At 37.4% G+C, this 19,968-nt stretch overlaps 2 protein-coding genes across 2 annotated transcripts in view; both read left to right on the top strand.

The window, feature by feature from the left end:
• Positions 1-4,095, top strand: part of prlra (prolactin receptor a) — a 19,332-nt gene extending 15,237 nt beyond the window's left edge. The window contains exons 4-9 of the mRNA XM_007558920.2: positions 124-293; positions 1,013-1,179; positions 1,389-1,530; positions 2,282-2,378; positions 2,573-2,642; positions 2,751-4,095. Of these exons, the coding sequence (XP_007558982.1) occupies positions 124-293; positions 1,013-1,179; positions 1,389-1,530; positions 2,282-2,378; positions 2,573-2,642; positions 2,751-3,824 (1,720 nt within the window). The 3' untranslated portion in view covers positions 3,825-4,095. The remainder of the gene's footprint in view (positions 1-123; positions 294-1,012; positions 1,180-1,388; positions 1,531-2,281; positions 2,379-2,572; positions 2,643-2,750) is intronic.
• A 1,312-nt stretch (positions 4,096-5,407) lies between these two features.
• agxt2 (alanine--glyoxylate aminotransferase 2) lies at positions 5,408-18,819 on the top strand. Its single transcript, XM_007558919.2, has 14 exons — positions 5,408-5,697; positions 6,791-6,879; positions 7,145-7,335; positions 7,435-7,558; positions 7,644-7,738; positions 7,906-7,999; positions 9,164-9,257; positions 9,884-9,984; positions 10,436-10,528; positions 13,795-13,927; positions 14,854-14,942; positions 15,058-15,207; positions 15,852-15,950; positions 17,791-18,819. Exons 1-14 carry the CDS (start codon positions 5,598-5,600, stop codon positions 17,890-17,892), a joined length of 1,554 nt encoding a protein of 517 aa, XP_007558981.1. The 5' UTR covers positions 5,408-5,597; the 3' UTR covers positions 17,893-18,819.
• Positions 18,820-19,968: the final 1,149 nt, after the last annotated feature.

Here is a 19,968-nt window from a genome sequence, read left to right as displayed (position 1 = left end):
CATCTTTTTTTTTTTTTTTTTTTTACAGAAATTGTAACGTAAAACACACACCTTGTTCTTGCTATTTTCCTGCACCGTCTCTGAAATCACACAACTGCATGATGTTTTCCTTCTCCTCAACAGCTCTCAGAGGGTGTTCGAGTGTCCTGACTACAAAACGGCTGGCAAGAACTCTTGCTTCTTCAGCAAGAATGTGACGTTCGTCTGGGTGAACTACAACATCACCGTTGTGGCGACCAACTCGAGGGGAAGGGCATTTTCCGATCCCGTTGACATAGATGTCGTCTACATCGGTGAGGGGAAAGTGGCAAAGGTTCAGCGTGACACAACTCCTTGAGAGAATTTTAGCAGAAAACATATTTTTTTTGACAGAACAGCAGAACAGTGTTGTTTAGTGTACTGTGAAAAATTGTAGTTGTTATATCTGGACTTTTGCTGTTGCGCTGACATTTTTAAGCTATCGGCTGCCAGTCAGCTTTGGAAAATAATCCTATAATATAAATGAAAAGCAATCAGCTTCTTCTCTCCATCTTCTTCATTGCTAATATCACAATTTTTTAATAAAAAGTCTGACCTTTCCAGAGGTTTGAAAATTGTTCCCTTTTTCAAGTTGGTAATGGAAGATACTTATGCCTGACTAAGCTGGAGTATATTTTTGTCTTGGCTTTAGAGGATCTGTAAGTGCTCCACTTATCCTTTTCATCAGAATGTTGCAATGATTGAATATCAGGCCTAATTAGTATCAGCGTCTTTCACTAACCTCAGCCCTCAGCCTTGTCTATTTTTGCAGTAGGTTTGTAATTTGAAGTCTTAATAATTGTTCTTGCACCCAGCTCAAAGTGGTCAGAGCTAGAATGTTAGAGTTCCTCAGCTGGACCTGTCCATATATTTCCACATCTGGAGTGAAGGGCGCGTGATTATTTACTAAAAACCGTTATGATTTCTTGTCCTTCCTTATTGGGTCTCATCAGATCTGTTAATCACGTGCTCTCTTTCCGTTCTCTTCCCCCAGTCAAGCCCAATCCTCCGGAAGAAGTGGTAGTGAATGTCACAGAGGACAAAGACTGGCCTTTTCTTCAAGTGTCATGGAAACCCCCCAAAATGGCTGACACCCGCTCGGGTTGGATCACTCTCTTCTACGAGGTCCGACTCAAGTTGGAAAATAAGAATAAATGGGAGGTGAGTAAACCACTGCCGGTGAGATGGAATGGCCTGGTGGTTTGAGAATTTGTCTTCCAAATGTGAAACTTTGCATTTGGCTCCATGTCAGAGGACTCGCTGATATGTCACAAAGCCATGGTTTGATTCTCAAATCCCAATACCACCTAAAGTCCACATATTGAAGATGGCTTTAGTTTACTGACCTGACTCATGTGTTTCATTTCCAGGAGGTCTCTGCAGGCCAGAGGAAGACTCTTCAGATTTACAGCCTGAGGTCAGGTGGGACTTATGAGGTTCAGGTTCGCTGTAAGCCTGATCATGGGTTTTGGAGTGAATGGAGCCCCTCATCCCGTGTCAAAGTTCCTGAATGTAAGTCCTTCGCACACAAATAACCGTACGACTGTCTAAATACAGTTGACACTGTACAACTGTATTTAGAAAATAAAATCAGCTTTTGCATTTTAGAAAAAAAAAAAAAAAAAGCCAATCATTGTGTTGGTCAAAAGTTCAACTGCAACAGCTTGTGCATCCTCATGTTACTTCACAGTTATGAAACTTTGTGTTGGCCCATCCCAGTAATATAAAGTAAAACACACTGACGTTTGTGATCGTAAGATTGCAGAACGTGGAAACACAATTATATTCATGTAGATCCCAGAAGCTTGACTGAAGCAATCGAGACATTATTTCAGGTTTCTCAGCATCTGTCATCGTGAACGTAGACTATTTTTTTTATGAAGAAACAAAAACTTAAACTTGGAGGAATGCATGTTTCACTATTCTGTGGTCAGAGTGGATTTAACCTTTCCACCTGGTTTTTGTGTGGATTCAGTAAAAAATGTGTTAATTAGTAATACAGAGAGCTGTGAGAGGATTTGTTTTTAATGCCATGCTCCCATTTTGCAACCCATAAGCTCAGTTACCCTGTCCTCACAGACACAAGCAAGTGATTACCTATAAGGAAAACTGAATTACTATGTGCTTAATTCACATTTCTTCACCGTGTTCTAGTGGAACAATGAACCTTGAGGCATAAAAGTGACTTGAGAGAAGAGAAGAAAATGCTACATTAATAAATTTACATGTTCTAAGACTGTCATTATTCTTCTGTTTCATTCAGATTTTCCACAGGAAAGGTCAATGTGGATCCTTATTGTGGTCTTTGCTGCCTTCATCCTCGTCATCTTTATTTGGATGGTATACATGAACTTTCATAGGTAAGAGTAAAAATTTTTAAGTAAATTGTAAGTATTAGACATTAAACACAGACAATGTCTGTGTGTGTGTGTGTGTCTGTGTGTGTGTGTGTGCGCGTGCGTGCGTGCGTGTGTGTGTGTGTGTAAATATAAATAAATAGAAAAGAATGTTGAATGTTGATTGTTATTACCTTGCTAACTTTTTGTGCATGCAGTGTGAAGCGCTACCTTCTGCCACCAGTGCCAGGACCTAAGATCAAGGGAATTGACAAACAGTTTCTCAAGGTAAACCAGAGCTTTTTGACTAAAGATGTGCTGAATGCTAAATAATGCATGTTAAAGTAGCTATTTGAATCATGACGTCTTTGTAACAAGATACTTCTTTACGTGCAGAGTGGCAAATCTGAGGACATCTTCAGCTCACTGGTGGTGTCTGATTTTCCCCCAACCACATCCAACTATGAGGACTTTCTTGTGCAATACCTAGAGGTGTATGTCCCAGAGGAGCGTGAACTAATCATGGATGAAGGCAAAGATCTTCAAGACGATAGCTTCAAAACTGAAAACTCCACATGTGACAATGACTCTGGCCGGGGCAGCTGTGACAGCCACACACTGCTTACCGATAAGGGCGGAGGTGACAAAGAAGATGGGCAGCAGTCAGATCAGGAGGGTAGTCAGGCTGAGGCTGACACAAAAAGTCAGGAGGAAGCCCTGGAGGAGGAACTCCTGGCATGTTCTCATGAAAATCTGCAGAGTTCAAATGTTTCCAATGAGAAGGAGAAGGTGAAGAGCTGGCCTTCTTTGTTTTCTCCACTGCCTCAGTACAGTCTTAGCCCAGTGAATCGACCAAACCCACCTAAGACGGGGCAACAACACTGTCTTTCTGACAGCTTGTTCACCCCAAACTCCATGCCGTCTTACTTCACTCAGCCTGGTCCCAGCACCAGAAAAGGCTTTAGATCAAATTACTGGGAGTGTAGCTTCGACCACAAGCAATCTCATCCACTCCATCCCCAGTCAGCAGCCCATGAGCACCTCCAGGCCCAGAATGACCTCAATACGGCACATGTCGACTACATGGGAGCGCCATTGGATGTTCATGTGCTCAATGTCAGGCCCTCCGAATATGTCGAAGTCCAGAGGGTCAGCGTTGAGGATGGGGTTCTTCTTCACCCCGTTTCCCCCAGCCAGGAAGACAGCCGTACCTTAAGCCACCAAACAGAGGACTACAGCAGGGTGAGGGTGGTGAACAATGATAATGGGTTACTACTTCTTCAGAGAGATGCTATTGAGGAAGAGAAGAGCATGTGCCCTTATCAAGAAGATGTAGTAAGCAGAGCATCCATCACTCCCACTTTGCAGAACTCTGCGACTGGTATTAACATCGCCTTGCCAATTCTTGACGAAATGGCAGCCAGTGGTTACATCGACACCGCCACCATGTTTGGCCTGCCCACTCACTAGGTGCTTTGGATATCAATCTGGCAGCTGCCAGACATTGTAAGCGGTTCACTTTAAGCTTAGGAACTGAAAACAAGGAGAAAAACCACACCGACAAAGATTGCATCTTTCCAGAATTGGTTGCAAAGACAATTTTGCTTTCATGGAAATATTTTTTTTTTTACCTTTTCCTGTCAAGGTGAAACACTGATATTTAAGAGCCACAATTTTTCAGATGATTAAACCGTATAATCGTCATTCAGATTAATTAAGAATAAAATGTATCTTAATTTGAGGTACTACATGTTTCTATGTTGATTCTATGTTTCTATGTTGATTATACTGCAAGCCGTTATTTTACCTCTAAAATATATTGTAAGGCTACATGTTGTACATATTACAAATATAAGACTATATATATATATATGTATACAAAGAACTCCTGAACACTTGACCCAAGGCATTTAAGTTTCTCCTTGCTGTACAGCTCCAGTTACCCCTGAGGGAAGGGTCTGCGCAAATTAATGCAAAGAATGTTTTATTCTATTTTCTTTGCTGCTGTTAAATATTATGTTAAAATATGCATATAAACATGATGTAAATCACATTATGTGCTCTTCACTGTCACCAGCTCTCAACACAGATAACAGTGTGAAATATTTGGCTGAAATGTATAAAAGTTTGTATTGGAACATCCCAAAAAAAAAAAAAAAATGATAAAAGAGGCAATGTCTTTTGGAATATGTGGCTTCCATTCCTTAAATGGACATTAAGATATGAAGAGATTTATTTTAAGATGTTTTATTTTGGTTTGTATATGTGTTTTGATATGTGTGTGTGAGTGCGTGTGTGTGTTTGAACATTAAACATGAAGCTAAAAAAGAAAACAAGCAAGAATTTACTGAGGTATTCGTCACTCAGAGCAGATTATGTACATTTACCGAGTTGTAGTTTTTGATGGGAAACTTGTGGCATAAATGTGGATCCTTTTGTATAACACTGTGCACTGTCCTTGTGGGGAAAGCTACACTTGTGGTGAACATATTTGCAATACATAAGAAACAGCCATCAAGTTATGTTTAAAAGCTTGTTTTAAAAGTTGAGTTTATAATAAAATTACTTCATACTGTAGTGATATGTGGTTTATTTTCTTTTTACCTTTATACTAACATGAAGATGTATTACATACAATTTTTTTTAATTACTGTCAAGTTATATAATTATAGAGAGAAGAGTGGCTGCCTTACATTTTTATGTAACTATATATTTTTCAGATTTAGATGTGATTCATCTTTTTTAACCACTCTTTTTTTACAGGTGGAATTAATGAACTAAAGAGATTAACAATTTTAATAAAAAATAACCCATACTTGCACAACTCTTAATATGCTTTATGCATCTGTTCTATCTTGATTATATAACGTTTTGTAAAAGTCAGAAAACTTCTTGATTAATTCTGGCTGAATGGCTGGAATCTAACTATTGTTTCACCTGCTGTTGGTGCGTTTGAGTCAGATGTGATCGCTTTTTTTTTTTTTTTTTAATTTTTTGATCTTGAAAACGCATAATGTCGACGATCAAGTGGGAATGGGGGCCAACCTAGGTGGTTTATAGGATTTTCTGCTGCGCTCCTGCACGCCCACACCTCTCAGTACGTCGGAAGACGAAAGGAACCATTGGCGAAGCGGAGCCAGTCTACGCCTACCGTGAAGAGAGATAGAGAAAACAAACAAAAAACATAAGTACCGTGGTCTGGGAAAAAGTTGAACAGAGTGCATCCTCTGGGGCCTGTTCAACATGCTAAAAGTTGTATCTTGTGCGAGTGGCCGTTGGGCAGGTTTTACGGGACATCCCATCTATCGGCCCCAACTTTCGGCTAAAATCCACCTGGCGAGCGGTGAGTTAACGCGGAGACTTTATCAAATCCGGATCAAACGAGTTCGTAGCTGTTGCTGCAGTGCAGACAGCTGTCTTCACAGGATATGCCATGTTGTTTTTGTCATGCTAAGGTAATGCAGAGGGCAACACTTGTCAAGCTTTACTCTATGTTTGTCCGTTTTGTTATTTGAACCACCAGAACTCGACTGGCATCATAAGCAGATAAAAACCCCATCATACGCACCTGAAATCAAGCGAGTATATAAAATAGCTAAGTATGCCACTATATTGAGTTGACCATACTAACACTTAATCCAGTTTGAGAGAAGCTAAAATGTAATCACTTCGCATAATATAAATGCATAAAAACTGGCATCAAACTGGATTGATTTCTTCAAATGTAAAACTGCACAAATCTCAATATATTTATAAACTCCTTTTAAATAATAGTAAAAGGAATAATTTATTTTAATTACTTTAATCCAAGAAGAAAGCGATTTCTTCTTGGAAATTAATTTCCAATAATAAAAGAACATTTTTGGATTTTAAAGTTCAGTAGACAGGAAATATTTGATCATGTCTTGCCATGTGAAAAAAAAACCCTTATATTATTTATCTGCTACATTTATACAGCAGGCAAGGAGAGCAAATCTAAAAATAAATAAATAAAAATAACATTATTAGGATAAGAAGATGTGGTTGAGCTGTGGAGATTCACAACTGTCCAATGTTGATCCACAGCTCAACTGGAAGCATTTGTCTGGTACTGCACAATTCTGGCATTCTGGCACCAACTTAAAAAAAAAAAAAAAAAAAAAAAGAAACATCTTCATTTTCAAAACATTTTAAAAACCACATGTTCTTTCCCTTCCTCCTTACTTTGTATTGGCTTATGATCGGGGCTGGGCAATAAATCAAAAACATGTGATGTAGACAACATCACCAGTTTGCCAGTATTTCAAACAATAACAAATCAATAATTACCAATATTGACTGACATGAAACCCTTTTTCAGCCATATCCGCCATAACGTAAAACCACAATAGCATACATTGTAGTTTGTGGTTGCTACTTGACAGAATATATTAAGTTCATAAATTTTTATTTTACAGGTGCATCATGTCAGAAATCAGACTTGAGATTCTCTCACACAGATATACCAGAGATGCCTTCTTGCAATTTTACTCCAGAGGAATATAAGGTACAAGCCAAACTCTGTAGACACACAGCAGATCAACCTTAGACAATTATGTCTTATTGTATTATGTAAGAACAAAGCTAACTGTCCAAGTGACAAAATCTTTTCATGGTAAAACAAAAAAATATATATTTCATTCACACCTCCAGTCTCAAGTGCCACTGATATGCACACACAGTCTTGTACTTTGAAAATCCAAGAACACATAAAATGAAATGAAATACAATGTTCCTTTTGAAGTTATGTTTTACATCATGTGCCTCTCCAGGGAATGTCAAAAGCAAGAATGATAGAGATCCGCAAACAGAACTGCAACCCCATGACCATGAAAGTTACATACTATAAGAAACCAGTGTTCATCCATCAGGGGCACATGCAGTATCTGTGGGATGTGGATGGGACCAGATATCTGGATCTGTTTGCTGGTGTGGCCACTGTCAGTGTGGGCCACTGCCACCCGTAAGGTCGTTTTGTGTGTCTATGTGAAGCAGGAATTATGTTTTTGTTTGTTCACTTTTTAGTGTATTTATAGCTAATTGTTGATATCTGTGTGTGCAGGAAAGTAACTGCTGCTGCTGAAAAGCAGCTGAAAAAACTTTGGCATACCACTTTCATTTACGTCTACCCTGCTCTCCAAGAGTACTGCGAAAAACTTGCCTCCTATTTGCCCGATCCTCTTAAGGTAGGGTGGTGTATTTTTAGACTAGTCGTGGGTATGTATATTTATGCTGTAGTTGAAATGTATGCTGGTCTGTTTCCTTGGGCAGGTGGTTATTCTGACAAACAGCGGCTCTGAAGCAAATGACCTTGCAATGTTTATGGCTCGTCTCTACACTGGAAATTTTGACATAATCACTTTCAGGTCCAACATTTCGTACATTTTCTTAGAATAGAAATAGCCAATGGTTAAAAAAAAATATATATATATATATTGCAAACAAGAACAATTGTTTGCAATTGTTCTTGCAAACAATTGCAATTCTGAGATAAACATGTACAAAGTGCTCATAGTGTTTGTGTGTTTTTCAGAGGATCATATCATGGTGGCAGCCCGATGGCCATGGGTCTTACATCCAATGCAGCATACAAATACCCTGTTGCCAATGGTTTAGGTTGTACAAATGTATGTATAACAGCAGCATGTCTAAATAAAAGCAGTCATGCATTCACGGTTCTGTCCCTCCTGTGGCAATGCTTTCAAGATCTGTGATGTCATATTTATTATACACCTTTATGTTTTAATAAGACTATATTGTTTTACTGTAAACAACATACCCTCTAATATAAGTTGATAAGATAGCTTTGGCAAGGAATCATTTCAAGTTGCTATTCTTGTAGAGAGCTAAAGTGTGGGAACATTAGTGCCTAAGTGAAACATGCTGTTGTGGTGGAGGATTTCATTTAGTCTCCTCCATGAAATGGAAATGATAAATAGGTACATCTCCATACACTGAAAAGTTTATTTCTTTCAGTAATTCAATTGAAAGAGTGAAAAATATGCATTTATTTCACACAGTGGTGCTTTCAATACTTTGTTTCAAACACTTTTTTGTTATCAGACAGTGAAAACCTACGAAAATAGAAAACGCTATTAAAGGAATCGGGTTAGATCAATCTGGCTCTAAGTTAAAAACTAACCAGCTGGTTTACAGGGCATAAAAACCAGTTGCGCCACACTGGCAAGCAGTTACTGGTGACAAGTCTTTTACATTGCGGTAGAGGGATTGTGGCGAACTCTTTTGTGGAGGCATTTTCTGAATCAGACACATTTTAAGGATTTTTGCAAGAATTGTTTTTCAATTCAAGCCACTCCAAAAACCTTCAGTTTATTTTTGTTAACATTCTGAGGTTGATAGTTTTAGATCCCTATCGTGTTTCATAACAAAAATCAGGTGAGCTGAAGTGATGGCTATTGTCCTTCAGGATGTTCTGAGGAAAAAAGCAGTGTACATAGTTGCTAAATTATGGCATTTTGTCCATGTCTTGAAGAAACAAAACAGCCCTGGAATGTATTTAATGTACTAAGATGTACTCACAGAGAAGTGTATATTTTTTACATTCGTTTCAGTTTTTATTATTCAAATATGTCAAACATTATTGAATATAATTGCATTTCATATTTAATACTTTCTTGTTATTTTTTGCACAATTGCAGCATTCAGAGTATTGCCCTAATTAACACTCTTTCAGTTTTATAGTTTAAATTATTTTTCTACTGCTTTATTATGTAAGAATTTCTGTTTTTGCCACTTTAACCCAGCTGTGTTGTTTTCTGCCAATTAAACAGACGATGTGTCCGGATGTGTTCAGAGGACCTTGGGGAGGAAGGCACTGCAGGGACTCACCTGTGCAGACGACCAGAGACTGTAGCTGTGCTCAAGGTACACAGACATGGCCACACAAGACTCAGTTCTCATTAACAGGAAAAAGAAATCATATAATGTCATCCAGCCATGTTCTGTTAAAAAAAATTAATGTTTGATGTTTCGGAGCTAGAGTGTTTCCTTAGCCTTTAAATATTTGTACAACTCCCAATGGCACCAGACATTATAATGCTATATTGTTAGCAGTTCTTACTTATTGTTCAAACCAGTCAAAAATATCTTAATTTTAACAAATGAAACTTGTAAAAGTACAAATGCTGAACTCCTAAAAGTGAAATGTGAGGAGACGAGGAAAAAGTGCTGAATCAGCAGAGTAAAGTCCAAAGTCTCCTCCTGTTGATCATTGACTTACTTTTAACCACGGTGAAAAGTTAGTCTCTTTGCAAAGTTCATTCTGACACGAGGCGTCTACTGTTATTTTAAGACACAGTCATAGAAAACAAGTCAGGGGAAAAACTAATTTTAACAATTTTATTTTATTTTTTTAAATATCTGTGCTCTGGGACTAAAGTAAAACAGTTCAAATCAGGTGGGAGAGAGGTTGAACGTGTTTTAGTTGTTTCTATCCTGTTACGTGACCGCTCAGCATTTTTCAGAGTTTTCCATGTTTTTTTATTATACAGGTCACTGCGCAGCGAATGAGCAATACATCAAACAACTTAAAGAGACATTAGCTACAAGCGTCCCTCCTAGAATCGCTGCTTTCTTTGCAGAACCTCTTCAGGTGTTGTTTTTACATTTCAAGAAATCGTACAATTATGATGTTGGAAATAATGCTCACATCAGTGTGTTATTTTTTCCCCCAGTAGTTTTAATTTTGACTTGAAATCTTTCAAATTAACTAATGGATAAATTGTTGCCACTTCTTTCTTAGATTTTTTTTAAAATATTGTTTATTTCCTTTATTACTCTTCTTCCAGTTTCTTTTTAAAGTCTGTTTGGCTGTGAACACAACAGGTTGACCTCAGTCACATGAAATAAGTCTAGATTTTGCTATAATTTTTATTTTTATTTTCTTGGGATTTGTCACCATGGGTATTTAATGTATAGGTAGATAAACATGCATGGTGGTTAAGTATATTTATCAAAAAATGAGACATTTCTGCTATAATTTTTCTCATATGTTTTTCCACTTATATGTTCCATGTTTTTGCTAATATGTCTGGTTCATTCAGGGAGTCGGAGGAGCTGTTCAGTACCCTAAAAACTACCTCAAGGAGGCTTTCAAACTTGTAAGAGAGAGAGGAGGGATCTGCATTGCTGATGAGGTCTGATATATATTTAGATTTTTTTATTATTATTATTATTATTATTTAAAAATCAAAAGCTATTAAGAGTATCAGTAAACTTTTGAGGTTTTTCATCATCTGCCCGGTCACTTCTGTAGAATGGCATTACCAAAAGTTTTATACATTCATTGCCAGTGAATTAAATAAAATTTTTAAAGGGTTTAACATTATTAAATTTCATTCATGAAACTATAACTATATATGTACATGTTGCGAAAAATAATGTTTCAGATTTACCTTATACCCTGAGTAAATACAAAATGTGGTTTTCAAATGGTGAAGAAAAGGAAAGAGGAAAAACAAAAGCATGCAAACCAACAAGTTCCTATCTGAAAGGATCATTTCTTTTGAACCTAAAAACTGGTTTAACCTCTATTTGTCATAACTGGCAATGAATGTTTTATGGCACCAAGGAGAAACTTTGGCCCTCCGTGCTTTGAATAATTGTTTTCTATTCAATCACATCCGAAAGCTTTCGAGCATGAAAGACAGTTTAATTTTATTTCTCAGTATCTCAGTTGGAGTAGACTTTGAGAAGGCCACTCCAAAATAATTTATTTATTTATTTTTTTTCTTTTTGTGAGCCATTCAAAGCTGACGTGCTTCAGGTTATTGTCTGACTTCTTAAGTTATGTTCCCTTCAGCATAAGGTCATTAACTGGAGGCTTTCAATTCTCCTGAGACAACGGTAACACATCCAGAAAAACAGAGAGTTTTACCCAGATCCATAGGTGCCGGAACATGGGGGGTCCAGAGGGCCATTGGCCCTCCCACTTTACGGCCCTGCCCTGCCCGTTCGTTGGTCCCACCAGACATTTACACAGACCGCATGCAGCTCTGACAATCTGTGACTGACATCTCTCTGTACTTATATAAAGACAGAGGCACAGATAAAACCTACATCTAAACAAAAAGGCTTTGACTCTGATACGGTCCCTGTCTAAACCAGATCTTCCTAAAATTAAATGAGAATCCACTCAATCCACTCTGTAGCACACATAGGATTGATAGGATACTTGTAGCTCACATCTGCAAGTAAGACTGCGGGCTAAACAGTTAAATCTAGTTGAAACATTGCTTCACCTCCTCTGGACGTCTGACACACCACCTGAACATGGGGATCTCCTCCAATCACACTTTGCTTTCATGGCTTTATTATTTAGCATAATTTAAAATAAATAAATAAATAGGTCCGCTGTTTTAGTGGACCATCCGCATTACGCACACATGGCCTGTATTTGTGTGGTTTAAGGTTTGTGCTGGTTTTTCGCAACACGCACATGATGCGCGTTGGAGATGTGGTTGTGCTCTTGTGGGTCAGGTGCGGTGATGGTGTTGTGCTGCCCTCCGATAATATCATGCAGGCGCCCCTGGGTGAGCAATTACTCAAGTGTATATCTGAGCTATGTTTTGATCACATATGTCTATGAATATTTGCACCACACGCCTGAAAAGTTCCTGCTTTAGTAAGGAACTGGACGCATTTGTAGACACAGCACATATTTATTGTTTTGGACCGAGCTTGATGCATTGATCTTTAACCATTAAGCATATGATATAATGATGACAAAACAATGCCATGCAACATGCTGTTTTAATACCATCAATCTCTGTATTCAGCTGTTCATGAGGTCGCCTGCAGGCATTTGTCCAACTTTTCCAGACACCAGTTTTAAAATGGAATAAACTCTATTCCGCCCTCTAATGCTCTGTGCAAAGCATGACAACCGAACTGACAACTTTTAACCATTTTTTCGGATTATTTTCCACCAAATCTTTATGACCGCACATTTAATAGCCAGCAATCAGTAAATCAGTAGCCAGACCTCAGCGTATGGTAGACACGACAACTTTGTCCTTCAGGTGAGGGGAGATCACTTCAGGACAAATTGCAACAAACCCAGAGTGGATTGACAGGTGCCATCATGACAACTGAGCAAGTGCGCGCGCCTGATATCCAAAATGACGAAACACCTCATGGCCCCCCCACCTCAAAAATGAATCCAGTGCCGCTGACCCACATTGAACTACGTGTGACATGAGATTGACTGATTTTCAGTTTTCTGTAGGTTTATGAACAATTCTGACAAAGAATACAATTAATGGTTCTATTACTTGTTGCAAATCCTCTAGATCATAATATAAACATAGAACCCAATCTGACAGTCTTACAGTCACCGTGCTTATGTGTGATTTGTTTATGGTATGATGTTCTTTTTGCTAAAATGCTATCAAATGTTTCAGAGCTTATCAAGATGGGGTTTTTTTCCCCTTTCTTTTTTTTTTTTTTTTTTTACAAGTGAATTTTAAAAAAAAAATCCAAGGAACCCTTCCAGTGATAGTGTTTTTATTCAGTCTTTTTCTCAGTTTGGAAATATGAACACCAACCTTGAATGAGAAAAGGAGTATGAACTGCTGTAGATGTATTTTTGGGGTTCTTTTGACTCCTGGATGAGTCGTCGGTGCGCCCTTGGAGTAATTTTGATAGCCTAAGCAGTCACGGAGAGGTTCACAGCTGTTCCACGTTTTCTCAGTTTCTAAATGGATGCCTCAGTAGGTGTTTTGTTGGAGTCCCAAAGCCTTAGCAGTGGAATTGTCAACCCTTCCCAAACTGATAGATGTTAACTTTTCGGATGTGATCTTGAGTTTCTTTTAAATCGGGAAAATGTGCTGGCTGTACTTATAAGTTCCGGCGTGGTTTGTGAATTAAGCTCAACAGTTTTAGAAAGAAATTAAGTTAATTGCAATTCATTATTGAACAAGGGCAGAGCAGATCAGTTTGAAAAGATGTTTTCCTTCATAGATAAAATCATCATTTGCAAACGTTTGTGCTTACTCTGGTTATCTTCGTCTGAAAATCGAAGGCATAAATATGTGCTACAGCTGGAAAACTGACGTCTTATCAGTCGGTAAGTCACGCATTAGAGCTAAGCTCAGTTTGATATATGCCGTGCTTTTATTTCAGAATCAACTACTGTGTTTGATTATTTGATAAAGTCCATTTCGCATTTCAGTTAGAAAAATCACTAGAACAAAAGCTACCGAAAATGACTGTTTGGGTGGAGTCTTCCTTCTGCTTGTCTAAGGAAAAACATTAAAATGGAAATGGCATATATCTGCATACGTGGGTAGATTACTCCTTGACAACACTGTTATGTTATACGTGGGAGGAAAGACTGCAAAAGCAATCAGCACATCGCAAGGTGCAGATGAATCCCCATATTGTCTCTTACTGCACCTGTTAGGTTCAAACTGGATTTGGACGAACTGGAAGCCACTTCTGGGGTTTCCAAGGACATGATGTCATCCCTGACATGGTTACAATGGCAAAGGGCATCGGTAATGGATTCCCTATGGGAGCTGTTGTTACAACACCAGGTGAGAATATACATTTATCATTTATCAACATCAAGGGATCATATTAAATAATCGTTTTCTTTTTTTTTTAACATCATGAGGATTCACAGGTTCTGTTTGTCGCCTGAGACAGTAAATCGTGCACATCTATTTAGTTTAAACACTCGTAGATTTATTTCTGTATACACACAGTCAAAATAACTGCAGCAGTTTTGATTCTCTTTAGCAGTTCAATTTGACATGAAGAGCAGAAATCATTCCTTATTTCTGGCAGCAAAATACACTTTACACTTCCAGTTTGTTACTTGCAACTTTATCTATTTGTCTATTATCTGCAGATGGAAGACAAATTGTTGTGAATGATGAAGATTATGCTGTCACAGAACTTGAGTTATAAAGAGAAGAACATAGAGCCATTAAAGATGTTCGATATCATCCTTATTAATGGAGCATTATTAGCAACCTGCCAGACTTATTGACTTCAATGATCTCTTACCAAAAAAAAAAAAAAAAATTATTAAATTAAATCAGGGCTGGAGAAGCAAGCTGTTTTGACCCTCACCTCAGTGGTTCATTGATTTCACTCTCCACCTTTTCATCTATGCAGCCTTGTTTGCTGATTGCCATCAGGATTTACTTCACACTTCCAAACAAGCAGGTCTTATTTCTGGAAGAAGCACATCACATGTTGCTTCTTGTTGTTGTGATAACCAGTTTCCATGGCACTTGGTTAATAATCAAACTTCTGCTTACTTAAAGACCTTCCAGCTGTTTCAAGATGTTTGATTTTTTCCAAGAAACAAATGGAACAGGAACAAAAGCCAACATGAAAAAAGTGTTGTTTTTTTTAAATACTTTTCACATAGTGTGCTGAATGCTTGACATCAAGTAGAACCTGAAGTGGCTAAAGGTGTGAGCTTGTTAATTTATGTTTTATTTCCCTCCAGAAATCGCTGCTTCTTTTGCCAAGGGGGTGCATTTTAACACCTTTGGTGGAAATCCTGTGGCCTGTGCCGTTGCCTCAGCGGTGCTTGATGTGAGTAATTTCCTGTCAACGAGATTGACTTGGAAAGACGGTATCCTCAAATTCTCTGGAGCACGCAGCTCTCTCTGATTCCCGGTTGCTTTTTTTTTTTTTTTTTTTTAAGCAGACAATCATAGAGGACGGCACACAGAAGAACAGTCTTGATGTGGGCACCTATCTAATGACAGAGTTGGCAAAACTTCGAGACAAGTATGAAATCATTGGCGACGTCCGTGGAAAAGGGCTGCAGATCGGTGTGGAAATGGTCAAAGACAAGGTACTGAGTGTGTGACAGAAGAGACTCTCACCTCATCTCCCCTGCTTGTATAACGTGCATTTTTTGCACAATGCGTCCTGGGGGCAGGGTTCAGCTGTGTCCCAGCTGGCTGCAACGTTTGCCCTCTGCATTTGTGAACCGACCAAACCAATCTGCAGCGAATGTTCTCTAACAGTAGCTCTTCTCATTAGGAAACATTTTGGTTATAACAGTTTGTTGCTATTTTCATTTTTAAACCTGTTGCTGCAGACAAGACAACTAAAACTCTGAAAACTTCCAGAGAGTTGATTCTGTGATGGCTGTAATTTGGCGGTACGTTTACGTTCATGTCTATTAGCAGGACACATTTCAACTTACTGGCTGATGTCTTGAGATGTTGCTTTAGATTTTCCACATTATATTTTGCCCTCCATCCTTCCCATCACCCTAATCTGCAACTATCTTCACAGATTTTCTGTCATGTTCAAGTCAGGACTCTGACCTCTAAAAACATGCATATTACTTTCAGTTAGAGAATCATGTTGGTAAAAATTGAAATAAAGCTTTAAACCTAAATTTCCAGGGGTAGGAATCATTTTGGGCTGGTCTGTGGCTGTCTGAGGACTACTACTTCTATTCAAAGCTTTCTTCTCGTCCATTTGCAGACCAGCAGAGATCCACTGCCTCCTGAGGACTTCGCCGAGATCTTTGAGGATGTTAAAGATATGGGAGTCCTCATAGGCAAAGGAGGAGTTTACGGACAGGTAACGTGAATCCTGCTCACATAAAAATTGAGTAAATTACATGGAGTACATGCTAAAGATCAAGGCTTACCATCCCTTAATTTATTGATTTAGTCACACTGATATAAATGATTAATTTCATATTAGCTTTTCAGACTTACTTTACAGCAGGCCGATTTTTATATGCCTTGATATCAGACATGTCCAGAAATGTTTGAAATATTAAGTTTTATTGAGTTTTAAAATAATATATATATATATATATATATATATATATATATATATATATATATGTTCCAATGTATTTCAATGCATTTATAATCAATAATAATAAAAAACCAAATGTCAAAAGAAAAGAGATTAGTGAAACAAGAAAAGTCTGATAAATCAAAAATTGCCATTTAAAAAGAAGACAAACCCTTTTTTTATTGTTTATATGTCATCTGTTTCTTTCCTCTTCCCTTAATGCTCTCCCAAAGATGTAAGTGAGGTTAGTCATGATGTATAACATGAGGAGGCTATGCTATTTTATAGAAAAAAAAGTTGTTTGGAGAAATCAAATGGAGGATGGTGGAGTAGTTATGAATAGGTGTTTCATTATTGATCGGGAACTTGTTAAACTGAAGCACGGAGGGAAAAGCTCAGGGGGAACCTGGGACAACAAGGCAAAAAAGCAGTAAATTCAAGCAAAGGATGAGGAAAAAACCTGCATGAGGAAGAGTGAGTATTGGAAAGCTTCACAGATCAGTAAAATTACAGAATACATGGGAGCTGTGACAGGGGAGGGGACAGGAGATGCTGAAAGAAGCTAATTAATAAACAGAATGAATACACAGAGCACTGGGAAAACGAGCGTAATAATAACCAAAAAAGATTAAACACTTCCTTGCCTAAAAAGAGAAGTAACCACCTGAATTTAACTGAGCAAATAGGCACCAGCTTCCTATTGGACAGTTACTGCTTGAACGACTTGTCTTCCAGCTGGCAACAAGTTTTTTGACCCCTGCTGATGAAACGAGCAGTTTCTCATTTCTTAAACTACCACATGGAAAGACACGTCCTGTGGTTGTGGAAAAGACTCTAATCTGTTTAAGAAACAGACATTTAAAATGTGAAAATTTAAAGCAACATTGGAAAGGAAGAAATATTGTGACATTGCAGATGCTTATCAAAACAATGCCAAAGAAAATGTATGCTGTATCAAAACCAAAGACGTTCCAATGTAATATTAGCATATGAGCTTTTTTTTTTTTTTTTTTTTTGGCCGGGCAGTCTAAACGGGCACCCCTAGTTGTTATACAAATGCAAAAAAACTTAATTACCAACACATATTATCTTTTCACAGTTTAACAGGCCTTAATCTATTTGGTATGTATTTAGAGGACAAAATGTAAGTGACTCTATACACAAACAAGGAACATTTCACAACCCCGAATGAGACTGAATCCAGGAACCAACAAAACGTTGACAAATAAACTCTTAAACATGATGTAAAAGCTACATGTTCAATGAGAGACAGATCCCCAAACTAAATCCAGAACTGAGGTCTGCAGAAGAAAACTTAAGTAAAACTCAAAACAGAATTTCAATCAATATGCAGAAATTCAAAAGAAAGACAAAGCTCAAATTGATCCCAAAAACACAAAACCAAAGTGAAATAAGATGGACAAACTGAGAAGGAGAAACATTGCATTCACCATGTTTTATTTTCTCAGAACCAGAAGAACTGCCTTTGAATCACTACTTCAGTCAGAGCACTGCATCGCTTCCCATTCATTATCTGCCTGTAATTGTCTGTATTCTTGCACAGGTACGAATACTTGTTGTATTTACTTAAGTATTTGTTGTTGTTCTGTTGAAGATCTTCCGCATCAAACCCCCCATGTGCATCACGAAGGAAGATGCGGATTTCTTCCTGGCGGTTTTTAACAAATCCGTCCACAACTACATGGAGAAAAGATGAAAGCTCAATAGAAGGTCAGATGACTCAGAGGCGAGCCTGGAACCACAGAGATATACTACAAAAGTGGATAACGTTTTCATCTTTAATAATGGTTAAAATATTACTCTCTGGTACCTTTAATTTTTTAAAACGGGAACATTTTAAAAGCTACTGTTTAATTGCAAGCTCTTAACACACTAATTGTTCTGTACTAAATATATAAATATATTTTTCACTGTCTATCACCTACATTCTGCTTCCTTACTAAATGTCAAAAAAATTAATTTATAATAAAGAGAATCTGGCTTTAAATCAGATTAGTTTACAATTTTTTTGTCTTAACATTTTTCATATGTGATCAATTCATCTTCTGTACATAACACAATGTATCTTTGCATTATTAATAAATGAGATTTTATTCAAATAACCTAAGATTGATGCAAAAAATTGTATTTTGGTTGTGTCAAGAATACAATTCAAAAATTGTGGGAGCGGACGGTTTTTAATTAGATTGTCAAAATGGAATCTGATGAAACCTGATTCTTGTGGGAAAACTTGTTTTAGTGTCTGATTACTTATACCGGACATCTTTTGGAGCATTTAAAGTATTACTTAAAAGATATGCAGTTTGTGCATCAAGTCAATAAGGTACATTGGAGAAGGACAAATTTAACAGTGACCTCATAACACTGTGAACAAAGGGGGTGTTATTGTAAAATTCTTTCACAAAATGGCGGCTGTGAAAATGATTCAAGGCCAGAATAATCCTTGTCACTCGTTTTTATTTTATTTTTTTATTTCAAGTTTTGTTTCATGATAACCATTTGAAAAGTAATACCTGTTCTGTGATGTGTATATTATAGAAAACCCTACAAAAATCTATTTTAATTTCAGGCCTTAAGGTAAGAAAAAAGGGAAAAGATACCATTGAACATGGATAATAAAAAACCCCACCTGTGAATAATGTACAATTGATTCATATGTATTCAGCTTCCAACTAAATAGCATCATACTTATGTTTTGAAGTGTTTATCAGTCCTGAATGTCTGTCTTTTTAAAAATAACAATGCAAACGGAATAATGAAGTTTTTCCTCAGAAGAGATAAATTAATCTTTATCTCTTCTGAGATAAAGGAGATAAATTCATATCTCTTCTGAGATATGAATCTTAATCTATCTCATTACCTTAAGATAGATTAAGGTAATGAAAGAAGTGTCACACGACACATTAACAAAGGACGATAGTAATATTTCTTATCATACATCAGGTCCAATCGGAACTGGATTGAAAAATGTGTGAAAGTTGTTTGATTATATACAACAATAGTCATACATTTACCCATGTGATGCACTTGTGTACAAACTGATTGGTGAGACAAGTGATGGTGACAGTCTGAAGCTACTGATGAGTGTCACACAGTTGAAGGAGAACAGCTGAATTTGCTGACGTCAAATTAAAAACTTGCAAGTTTTTAATTTGACTTAGATTTTGTAATTGTGCACTGCGTAATGTCTATTTTGTAAAATCCCAATTAAAGTTGATTTTTTTTGTATACTTCATTATTTGTTTATGAATTGAACTTACAACCTGACAATTTCAGTGGGGAAGAGAATTTGCAAATATGTGAAAATATTACTACAGTACATTAAATGTCTTTATTATGAGACAGCAGATGGTGTGTGCATATTCCTGTTGTTGGACAATGTAAAGTCAATGGAGGTAAATCCTTCATCTGTTTTCCATCAGATTAAAAGCCAATCGGATCATTTCAAATGCCACCAAAACAGAGCGACAAACACACCTTAATATTATACTCCAGGTGCGTGCCGTTCTGCAATGCCTTCCTGGAAGAACGTTTTCTTTTTTGTTTTGTTTCTTCGTGGCAAACAGACAAGATCAAATTCACCTACAAAACAGTCACTTATCATATTATTTCAATGGAACATCACACAGAGGCAGCGTTTCGAACACAAGACCTTCCACAGATGTGCCTGTGCAGCTTCACACCAGGCAAAAAACAGGGCAAAGGGAGACAAATTATTGTGTTTAAGTGCATCTTAGAAGGCCTCTTTAATGGCTGATAAATCTCTAGGAGA

The sequence above is a fragment of the Poecilia formosa genome, unplaced genomic scaffold (assembly GCF_000485575.1).
Source record: "Poecilia formosa unplaced genomic scaffold, Poecilia_formosa-5.1.2 Scaffold100, whole genome shotgun sequence".
NCBI classification, from domain to species: Eukaryota; Metazoa; Chordata; class Actinopteri; order Cyprinodontiformes; family Poeciliidae; genus Poecilia; species Poecilia formosa.
Note: the sequence above shows the minus strand (reverse complement) of the source record. Positions and strands in the feature narration are given on the sequence as shown.